This window comes from Ranitomeya imitator, chromosome 7 (assembly GCF_032444005.1).
Source record: "Ranitomeya imitator isolate aRanImi1 chromosome 7, aRanImi1.pri, whole genome shotgun sequence".
Classification (NCBI taxonomy): Eukaryota; Metazoa; Chordata; class Amphibia; order Anura; family Dendrobatidae; genus Ranitomeya; species Ranitomeya imitator.
The window spans coordinates 136,127,484-136,139,660 of NC_091288.1; the positions used below are offsets into that span (position 1 = coordinate 136,127,484).

General features: G+C 47.3%; 1 protein-coding gene across 2 annotated transcripts in view; it reads right to left on the reverse strand.

Moving 5' to 3' along the window:
• WIPI2 (WD repeat domain, phosphoinositide interacting 2) overlaps positions 1-11,577 on the reverse strand; it is a 151,893-nt gene extending 140,316 nt beyond the window's left edge. The window contains exon 1 of one of the 2 annotated variants that reach the window (XM_069733837.1): positions 11,525-11,577. In XM_069733837.1, coding sequence (XP_069589938.1) covers positions 11,525-11,553 — 29 coding nt within the window. In that variant the 5' untranslated portion in view covers positions 11,554-11,577. Of the gene's footprint in view, positions 1-11,380 lie in introns of both variants that reach the window. The other variant, XM_069733836.1, reaches the window with a different exon arrangement.
• Positions 11,578-12,177: the final 600 nt, after the last annotated feature.

Genomic DNA, 12,177 nt, shown 5'->3' on the forward strand with positions numbered 1-12,177 from the left:
GTAGTGAAGTGCCTACTTGGATATTTATGGGACTAAAATAAGGATTTTAATAATAAAGATTTTATTAACAGACTGGACTGTATGAATAAACAGTCAATATCAATATGTGAACATAATAGGTCAAGGTTTATATATACAAATCAGCTGCAGTGTTGTCAGTGCGGGTGTAACCCCTTCATCCTGGTCTGTTTTTACCATTTTTTTTTTAGGGACCTCCTCAAATTTGAGGGGACTTTGATGGCCCTATATGAAAGAAAATACCGAAAAGTGACACCATTCTAAAAACTGCACCCCTCAAGGTATTCAAAACCACATGCAAATATTTTATTAAACCTTCTAGTGCTTCACCGGAATTAATGAAAGAAAAAATAAAGATATAACGTTTTTTCACAAAAAATTTACTTTAGATCCAAATTTTATATTTTCATAAGGGTAACTTGAGAAATTGCTTGATATACCGGTAATTTGTTGTGCAATTTCTCCTGAGCATGCCGATACCCCATGTGTAGGGAAAAAACACTGTTTGGGAGCACCGCAGGGCTTGGAAGGGAAGGACCGCCATTTGACTTTTTGAATGTAAAATTTGCTGGAATAATTTGCGGACGCCAAGTCACGTTTGAAGAGCCCCTGATGTGCCTAAACAGTGGAAACTCCCCCCAAGTGACCCCATTTTGGAAAGTAGACTCCTCAGGGAACTTATCTAGATGTGTAGTGAGAACTTTGAAACCCCAGGTGTTTCACAGAAGTTTAACATTGAACTGTGAAAAAAAAAAAAGCAAAAAACATTTTTCCCACAAAAAAAGTTTATTAGCAGGACAAAATGGACCTCAAAATTTATTGTGCAATTTCTCCTGAGTTCACTGATACCCCATAAGTGGTTGAAAACTACTTTTGAGGTACAGTGCAAAGCTCAGAAGGGAAGTAGCGCCATATTACAGTGCAGACTACACTTGTTTGAGGGAGCCATGTTACACTGGCAGAGCCCCTGAGGTGCCAGTACAGCAGAACCCCCCATAAGTGACCCCATTTTACAAACTAAACCTCTCAATGAATTAATCTAGGGGTGTAGTGATCATACTTACACCACAGGTGTGTCACAGAATTTTAGACCATTGGGCACTAAAGAGAAAATAATTAAAGGGAACCTGGCCCCCCCCGTTTTTTCAGATTGAGATAAAAATACTGTTAAATAGGGCCTGCGCTGTGCGTTACAATAGTGTATGTAGTGTAAACCGATTTTTATTGCAAAAACTAGTTGTTGCATCCCCATATTTTGAGAGCTATAATTTTTCCATATTTCGGCTGAGTCATGTGACGGCTTGATTTTGGCAAAACGAGTTGACGTTTTTATTGTTAGTATTTTCAGACATGACATTTTTTGATGGCTTTCTATTCCGATATTTGTGAGGAAAAATGAACAAAAAACAGAAATTCACGAATTGCTTTTTGGGTTGTTTTTTTGTGGTAAAATTGATAAGGCAGTTTTATTCTTCGGATAGTTACGATTACAGCGACACCACATTTATTTATTTTTATTGTTTTGGCGTTTTTACACAAAAACTTTTATAGAAAAAATAATTATTTTTGCATCGCTTTATTCTGAGAACCTGACCGCTCATGTGACCGCGACGTCATCGAAGGTCCTTCACTCACCGCATTCTAAGGAACAGAGGCAGACGCTAGCAGCGCTGTGAGCCAGGGTTCGTCCGAGGGTGAGTATATCCATGTTTTTTATTTTTATTCTTTATTTTTTACATGAATATGGATCCCAGGGCCTGAAGGAGAGTCTCCTCTCCTCCAGACCCTGGGAACCACATGCCGTATAAGATGACTGGGCGTATAAGATGACCCCCGTCTTATACGGCGGGTATATCCCAAATTTAATATTTTATATGGAAAAGTTGGGGGTCGTCTTATACGCCCAGTCGTCTTATACACCAGAAAACGCGGTATATCTGATAATATGGCCAGATAATTTGAAAGAAGCTTCATCACTCCACATAATGTTACCTAAAATTACTGGATTTTCTTCAGTTTCGTTAAGCATAATCTCACTAAATTGCAGCCACCTGTCTGGATCATCCTCCAATAAACCATGAAATAGATGTGGACGATAAGCTTTCCACCCCATAGATTTCAGGATTCGCAAGATGAACGCTCGTGAAATTCCCAATTCTAAAGAGACTTTCCGGTGGACTTTTTTGGACTCTAAACAAATGTTTCAGCAACAAGTTGTTCATTATTTTCTGTACAGGCTGTTTTGGGTCAACCAGTTTTTGGAGCATTAACCCCTTTACCCCTAAGGGTGGTTTGCACGTTAATGACCAGGCCAATTTTTACAATTCTGACCACTGTCCCTTTATGAGGTTATAACTCTGGAACGCTTCAACGGATCCCAGTGATTCTGACATTGTTTTCTCGTGACATATTGTTCTTCATGATAGTGGTAAAATTTATTTGATATTACCTGCGTTTATTTGTGAAAAAAAAAACGGAAATTTGGCGAAAATTTTGAAATTTTCCAACTTTGAATTTTTCTGCAATTAAATCACAGAGATATGTCACACAAAATACTTAAGTAACATTTCCCACATGTCTACTTTACATCAGCACAATTTTGGAACCAAAATTTTTTTTTTGTTAGGGAGTTATAAGGGTTGAAAATTGACCAGCAATTTCTCATTTTTACAACACCATTTTTGTTTTAGGGACCACATCTCATTTGAAGTCATTTTGAGGGGTCTATATGATATAAAATACCCAAGTGTGACACCATTCTAAAAACTGCACCCCTCAAAGTGCTCAAAACCACATTCAAGAAGTTTATTAACCCTTCAGGTGTTTCACAGGAATTTTTGGAATGTTTAAATAAAAATGAACATTTAACTTTTTTTCACAAAAAAATTTACTTCAGCTCCAATTTGTTTTATTTTACCAAGGGTAACAGGAGAAAATGGACCCCAAAAGTTGTTGTACAATTTGTCCTGAGTACGCCAATACCCCATATGTGAGGGTAAACCACTGTTTGGGCACATGACAGAGCTCGGAAGCGAAGGAGCGCCATTTGACTTTTCAATGTAAAATTGACAGGAATTGAGATGGGACGCCATGTTGCGTTTGGAGAGCCACTGATGTGCCTAAACATTGAAACCCCCCACAAGTGACACCATTTTGGAAAGTAGACCTCCTAAGGAACTTATCTAGAGGTGTGGTGAGCACTTTGACCCACTAAGTGCTTCACAGAAGTTTATAATGCAGAACCGTAAAAATAAAAAATTATGTTTTTTTACAAAAATTATCTTTTCGCCCCCAATTTTTTTATTTTCCCAAGGTTAAAAGAAGAAATTGGACCCCAAAAGTTGTTGTACAATTTGTCCTGAGTACGCTGATACCCCATATGTGGGGGTAAACCACTGTTTGGGTGCATGGGAGAGCTCGGAAGGGAAGGAGCGTCGTTTGACTTTTCAATGCAAAATTGACAGGAATTGAGATGGGACGCCATGTTGCGTTTGGAGAGCCACTGATGTGCCTAAACATTGAAACCCCTGACAAGTGACAACATTTTGGAAAGTAGACCCCCCTAAGGAACTTCTCTAGATGTGTGGTGAGCACTTTGACCCACCAAGGACTTCACAGAAGTTTATAATGCAGAGCTGTAAAAATAAAACAAATTTTTTTTCCCACAAAAATTATATTTTAGCCCCCAGTTTTGTATTTTTCCAAGGGTAACAGGAGAAATTGGACCCTAAATGTTGTTGTCCAATTTGTTCTGAGTACGCTGATACCCCATATGTGGGGGGAACCACCGTTTGGGCGCATGGGAGGACTCGGAAGGGAAGGAGCATCATTTGGAATGCAGACTTAGATGGATTGGTCTGCAGGCGTCATATTGCGTTTGCAGAGCCCCTAATGTACCTAAACAGTAGAAACCCCCCACAAGTGACCCCATATTGGAAACTAGACCCCCCAAGGAACTTATCTACATGTGTTGTGAGAACTTTGAACCCCCCAAGTGTTTCACTACAGTTTATAACGCAGAGCCGTGAAAATAAAAATCTTTTTTTTCCCACAAAAATTATATTTTAGCCCCCAGTTTGTATTTTCCCAAGGGTAACAGGAGAAATTGGACCCCAAAAGTTGTTGTCCTACTTGTCCTGAGTACGCTGATTCCCCATATTTTGGAGTATACCCTGTTTGGGCACACGGGAGAGCTCGGAATTGAAGGAGCACCGTTTTACTTTTTCAACGCAGAATTGGCTGGAATTGAGATCAGACGCCATGTCGCGTTTGGAGAGCCCCTGATGTGCCTAAACGGTGGAAACCCCCCCAATTATAACTGAAACCCTAATCCAAACACACCCCTAACCCTAATCCCAACGGTAACCCTAACCACACCTCTAACCCAGACACACCCCTAACCCTATTCCCAACCGTAAATGTAATCCAAACCCTAACCCTAACTTTAGCCCCAACCCTAACTGTAGCCTTAACCCTAGCCCTAATGGGAAAATGGAAATAAATATATTTTTTTAATTTTTCCCTAACTAAGGGGGTGATGAAGGGGGGTTTGATTTACTTTTATAGCGGGTTATTTAGTGGATTTTTATGATTGGCAGCTGTCACACACTGAAAGACGCTTTTTATTGCAAAAACTATTTTTTGCGTTACCACATTTTGAGAGCTATAATTTTTCCATATTTGAGTCCACAGAGTCATGTGAGGTCTTGTTTTTTGCGGGACGAGTTGACGTATTATTGGTAACATTTTCGAGCACGTGACATTTTTTGATCGCTTTTTATTCCGATTTTTGTGAGGCAGAATGACCAAAAACCAGCTATTCATGAATTTCTTTTGGGGGAGGCGTTTATACCGTTCCGCGTTTGGTAAAATTGATAAAGCAGTTTTATTCTTTGGGTCAGTACGATTACAGCGATACCTCATTTATATCATTTTTTTATGTTTTGGCGCTTTTATACGATAAAAACTTTTTTTATAGAAAAAATAATTATTTTGGCATCGCTTTATTCTGAGGACTGTAACTTTTTTATTTTTTTGCTGATGATGCTGTATGGCGGCTCATTTTTTGCGGGACAAGATGACGTTTTCAGCGGTACCATGGTTATTTAGATCTGTCTTTTTGATCGCGTGTTATTCGACTTTTTGTCCGGCGGTATGATAATAAAGCGTTGTTTTTTGCCTCTTTTTTTCTTACGGTGTTTACTGAAGGGGTTAACTAGTGGGACAGTTTTATAGGTTGGGTCGTTACGGACGCGGCGATACTAAATATGTGTACTTTTATTGTTTTTTTTATATATATATATATATTTTTTTTTTTTCTTTATTTAGGAATTTTTTTTTTTTTTTTTTTTTACACATGTGGAAATCTTTTTTTAAACTTTTTTACTTTGTCCCAGGGGGGGACATCACAGATCGCTGATCTGACAGTTTGCACAGCACTCTGTCAGATTAGCGATCTGACTTACAGCACTGCAGGCTTACCAAGCGCCTGCTCTGAGCAGGCACTTGGTAAGCCACCTCCCTCCCTGCAGGACCCGAATGCCGCGGCCATTTTGGATCCGGGCCTGCTGCAGGGAGGAGAGGTAAAAAACCGTCGCAGCAACGCGATCACATCGCGTTGCTGCGGGGGTCTCAGGGAAGCCCGCAGGGAGCCCCCTCCCTGCGCGATGCTTCCTTATACCACCGGCACACCACGATCATGTTTGATCGCGGTGTGCTGGGGGTTAATGTGGCGGGGGCGGACTGTGACCGCTCCTGGCACATAGTGCCGGATGTCAGCTGCGATAGGCAGCTGACACCCGGCCGCGCTCCCCCCGTGAGCGCGGCCGATCGTATATGACGTACTATCCCGTCGGTGGTCATATGGGCCCACCTCGACGGGATAGTACGTCATATGTCAGAAAGGGGTTAAGGATTGCGTCAGTGGCATCGAATTTGTCATGAATGCGGTAAATGGTTTGTCTCTTTGGGGCTTGAGTACCAAATGTTTCAACCCAATTTGCTCTAACTGCTTCAGCATTTTGAGATTTCCAATACTCTTAAAATCCATTTTCTTTAATCGGTATTTAAATGATTTGCCATTATGGGTTATCAGAATTATCTGAAAAGAAAACAGATTTGGGGGAGATTTATCTGTAAAAACTGGATCTGTGAAACTGACTCAATAGTCGGATTCCACCTTTCATTTTCCAAAGAGTCTGTGAAGAATGAAAAGTGGAATCTGATTGGTTGCTAAGGGCAAACAGTCAGTTTCACTTTACACCATGTTTGATAAATCTCCCCCTTCATAACCCTATTACACATACTGTCCACCTACTTTTGGACCACCCTGTATATTAATATTTGTGAGAACGCAGCTCCCTCAGAGCAGTATATATACGCCACATGTCGAGAAGAGGTTAATGAACGGGCTCGGGGCAGAGCGGAGAGGAGTGTACTTTCTATATGGGCTCTTTCACATGTCCTGATATTTACGATACTGGAAAAACTGGTACTGGAGATATCAAAGTCTGTGTTTAAAAATGGTGGCATACATGTGGCAACCAAGTGCCACATCAGTATCACACATACTAGTGCCTGAGAAAAACTGGCACAGTTTGCGCTGCTCTCAAACGCCGGGCGCTGAAGATCGCTCACATCATTGTTCCCTGCTCTGCCTGCGATCAGCGCAAGCAGGGGACAATGGTGAGAGTTGTATCCAAATGTAAAATTATGCATAAAATAAAAAAATTACATTATTCTCACCTTAAGGCTATGGTCACACTATCAGTATTTGGTCACTATTTTACCTCAGTATTTGTAAGCCAAAACCCTGAGTGGGTGAAAAATACAGAAGTGGTGACGTGTTTCTGTTAGGGTATGTGTCCACCTTCAGGATGGCCGGCGCTTTGGACGGAGCGGAAAACTCGCTCCGCCGAAAGCCCCGCCCCCTTCTGGAGACGCGATGATGCCGGATGTGTTCATTTCACACATCTGGAATCATCGCGCCCCCCACATAGGACCCGGTGAAGGTAAACGGACATGCTGCGATCTAAAAAGACGCGCCACATGTCCGGAATCGCAGGGCCGCTGGATGCGTGTTACCACGCATAGTGGAGACGGGATTTCATAAAATCCCCTCCACTATGCTGTAACATGTGGACGCTGCGGATTGAACGCTGCGGCTCCACGAAGCGTTCAATCCGCAGCTAGTCCGGATGTAAAACGGCCCGTGGACACATACCCTTATACTTTTCCTCGGATTGTTCCAGTCCTGATTTTGGCTTACAAATACTGATGTAAAATACTGACCATATACTGATAGTGTGACCATGGTCTAACATCTAATCTGCTGAAGCCACTGTCACCAATAAACATCAGCTTTTCTCAGGCACCGGTGTGATACTGAGGCGGCACACGGTTGCCACACGTATACCACCATTATGAAACACACGGACACTGATATCTCCAGTATCAGTTTTTCCAGTATCGTACCCGGGGAACAGCGAACACGGTACCACTAATTCCCAGGCGCCGGTACTTATCACATTGATGACACACAGATGTCATCCGTGTGTCATCAGTGTGCGGGACGTTTTGCGGCCCGTGCTGCAGCTAAAAAACGGACATGTCAGTGTACTTTGCTCATGAACACAGTCCGTGGAAACACACCGACATGAGCACAGACCCACTCACTTTAATGGGTCTATGTGCTTAAGTGTCTCCGGTACACTGACATGTGGTCACTAAAAGTCTGCAGCTGACCATCACTGACTGGCTCCAGCAGTAATGTGACATAACAATATCAGGTAACCAACAGAATACAGGATGCTGCGATCGGATGAACAGCGACAGTCTGGGAAGGATATTTGTTTTTATTTTATAATGCACAGTATGACTGTTAAGAAGGAGTTGTTCAGTAGAAGATTAAAGGTTTGCAACCACTTATTGTAATTCACAGAACCTACAATTAAAGGGGATGCCTAACACTGGACAACCCTTTTTAACTTCCCCAGAGTGCTGTACAATGTAAAGAAAACTAAAATCTACAGTTACCTCTGTTCTCAGTGTGGTGTAGCCCACTGGCCTCCTGACATAAACAATGTCAGCTGACTGCTGGCAGCCAATAGGCAGCTGTTGATAGCCTAAAAGCTGCAGGCCATGTTCACACATTGCAGTTTTTACAGCGGAACCGCGGCGATTTTGCAGCTGAGGGTCCGCAGCAGTTTCCATAGCGTTTACAGTAACATGTAAACCCTATGGAAACCGCAAACCGCTGTGCACATGCTGCGGGAAAAACCGCGCGGGAACGCAGCGGTTTACAACCCACAGCATCTCACTTCTTTGTGCAGAATCGCAGCGATTCTGCACCCATAGGAATGCATTGGTCCGCTTACTTCCCGCATGGGGCTGTGCCCACCATGCGGAAAGTAAGCGGATAATGTGCGGGTGGTACCCAGGGTGGAGGAGAGGAGACTCTCCTCCAGGCCCCGGAAACCATATTTGTGTGAAAAAAAAAAGAATTAAAATAAAAAATAATGCTATACTCACCTCCCAGCGCTGCACGCGGCCATCCGGTCTCAGGTTTGCTATGCGACCAGGACCTACCGTGACGTCACGAAGGTCCTTCTCGCACAGCATCTTTGGAACCGGACCGCCGCCTGCAGCGCTGAGGAGATCGGGACGTCAGAGGGTGAGTATATCACTATTTTATTATTTTTAACATTACTATTGATGCTGCATATTGCTGCATATGCAGCATCAATAGTAGGGGTAAAATCACGCAGCGGAACCCGCAACACAAACCGCGATAAATCTGCAGGGATAACCGCAGCGGGTTTGCCCTGCAGATTTATCAAATCCGCAGGGACCCGACACTATGTGTGAACATAGCCTTACTGTTCTTCCGCTCTGGCGGAATAGAGGAAGCTGCAGCAGACACCGGTGAGGACAGTGGAGAAGGACCAGACCAGAACGTAAGTAGAGATTTTTTAGGGCGCAGTCAGATGACTGTATAGACCGGACTGCAATGCTCGGACTGGCCGGGCGTCTGCTGACCCAAGCATGATGGCTTCATGTATTTCTAATCTTGACATTTTTAATGCAAAGTAAATTGCAGAGCGGCTTATAACAAGCGTTTGGCAATTTTAACAATTTGCGAACACGAGATGACCCCTTCAACAATCACAGGAGAGAGGCAAATAAAGTAAATTAACCATGCACTTATTGAAGAGGCTTCTGCTCACAGTAGGGCTAACTCTCGCGTGGACCTGTGGCAGTTATATTTAACCTGTCAGCAGTATTTAACCCCCAATCTGTTTATCTGAACATGTAGGTCTTGTAAAGACAAGCCCAGCCATAACTGTAGGCAAGTGGTAACCAATCCATTATTCCAATACCGAGAAATCAGCGTTTACACCGCAAATGAACCTGAAGTGCTTTGGACGCATGGAAGCACTTTCCAAGCATCTGTCACTCTGACTCTACTCCCCGCCCAGAGCTTCCTATCCATTCAAAAGCAGATTTTTCAGCAGATGAGCCACTCCGGGTCCCGCGGACCAGTGACACACACGGGGAAGGTGGGCGACACACACGGGGAAGGTGGGCGACACACACGGGGAAGGTGGGCGACACACACGGGGAAGGTGGGCGACACACACGGGGAAGGTGGGCGACACACACGGGGAAGGTGGGCGACACACACGGGGAAGGTGGGCGACACACACGGGGAAGGTGGGCGACACACACGGGGAAGGTGGGCGACACACACGGGGAAGGTGGGCGACACACACGGGGAAGGTGGGCGACACACACGGGGAAGGTGGGCGACACACACGGGGAAGGTGGGCGACACACACGGGGAAGGTGGGCGACACACACGGGGAAGGTGGGCGACACACACGGGGAAGGTGGGCGACACACACGGGGAAGGTGGGCGACACACACGGGGAAGGTGGGCGACACACACGGGGAAGGTGGGCGACACACACGGGGAAGGTGGGCGACACACACGGGGAAGGTGGGCGACACACACGGGGAAGGTGGGCGACACACACGGGGAAGGTGGGCGACACACACGGGGAAGGTGGGCGACACACACGGGGAAGGTGGGCGACACACACGGGGAAGGTGGGCGACACACACGGGGAAGGTGGGCGACACACACGGGGAAGGTGGGCGACACACACGGGGAAGGTGGGCGACACACACGGGGAAGGTGGGCGACACACACGGGGAAGGTGGGCGACACACACGGGGAAGGTGGGCGACACACACGGGGAAGGTGGGCGACACACACGGGGAAGGTGGGCGACACACACGGGGAAGGTGGGCGACACACACGGGGAAGGTGGGCGACACACACGGGGAAGGTGGGCGACACACACGGGGAAGGTGGGCGACACACGGGGAAGGTGGGCGACACACACGGGGAAGGTGGGCGACACACACGGGGAAGGTGGGCGACACACACGGGGAAGGTGGGCGACACACACGGGGAAGGTGGGCGACACACACGGGGAAGGTGGGCGACACACACGGGGAAGGTGGGCGACACACACGGGGAAGGTGGGCGACACACACGGGGAAGGTGGGCGACACTCACGGGGAAGGTGGGCGACACACACGGGGAAGGTGGGCGACACACACGGGGAAGGTGGGCGACACACACGGGGAAGGTGGGCGACACACACGGGGAAGGTGGGCGACACACACGGGGAAGGTGGGCGACACACACGGGGAAGGTGGGCGACACACACGGGGAAGGTGGGCGACACACACGGGGAAGGTGGGCGACACACACGGGGAAGGTGGGCGACACACACGGGGAAGGTGGGCGACACACACGGGGAAGGTGGGCGACACACACGGGGAAGGTGGGCGACACACACGGGGAAGGTGGGCGACACACACGGGGAAGGTGGGCGACACACACGGGGAAGGTGGGCGACACACACGGGGAAGGTGGGCGACACACACGGGGAAGGTGGGCGACACACACGGGGAAGGTGGGCGACACACACGGGGAAGGTGGGCGACACACACGGGGAAGGTGGGCGACACACACGGGGAAGGTGGGCGACACACACGGGGAAGGTGGGCGACACACACGGGGAAGGTGGGCGACACACACGGGGAAGGTGGGCGACCCGCGCACGGCATAATTCCTATGTATGATGGAGCAGCTCAGGCTGAGCACACAGCCCCCCCATCACCTATACCAGGTGCACCCTGCATGTCTGCGCCCACCACCCCGGACACCACCACCAGAACCCTACAGGTGAGCCCGAGAGCCACACGTCTCAGACACGATGAAGCAACACGTCTATGGCAGCGCACAGACAACCGACACTGTGCCACCAGCGCTCACATAGGACCCACGTACGTGTTATCTTGGTTGAAATTCGCAAACAAAAGCTGCGTGGCTCCGGTCTCCACGTTCTGCCTCGCCAGGTTCATGGTGAGACCGCGCACAGGACACTAAGCTGCTGCAAGCTCCGTAATGTGCAGCCGCTCATTCCTTGCTTACCGGCCTGGACATAGCGGCGTACTGCGCATGCGGGCTCCTACTGTGAAGCCGCTAGTGCGCAGGTCTGCAAAGGGCACCAAAACGTCATTTCACGAGCGCCATGTAACTGTGGGCGGTTGTGTGTACAGTGGATTCTCTTCTGTAAAGTCCTCCCCACAGCAACGCCACGGTGCACAGCTGTGGTGAGAGGAAGAGAATGGAGGTGGCTGCAGCATCTGCTCATAGACTCTCCATACTGCAGAGCAGCCTGCGCACATAGCGGCCACTGAGGCACAGGACTGCATAGTCGTGACACAGTGATCCCCGACAGAGGCAGCTAAGGGTTTCCATCAAGGTGGTCGAAGCTTCTGAGTGGGCCCCTAACTGGTAACCGCGAGTACAACTATGGTGGCACCCCCCTGGCTACTTTCACACTTGCGTTTTTAGCAATCCGTCGTTTTGGGAAAATACGGTTCCTGCAAATGTGCCTGCAGGATGCGTTTTTTGCCCATAGACTTGTATTAGCGACGGATGGCCACCCGTCGCGTCCGTCGTGCACTGGATCCGTCGTGTTTTGGCGGACCATCGTCATGAAAAAACGTTCCAGGGAACGTTTTTTCGTAGGTTGCGTCTGCCATTTTCTACCGCGCACGCGCAGCCGGAACTCCGCCCTC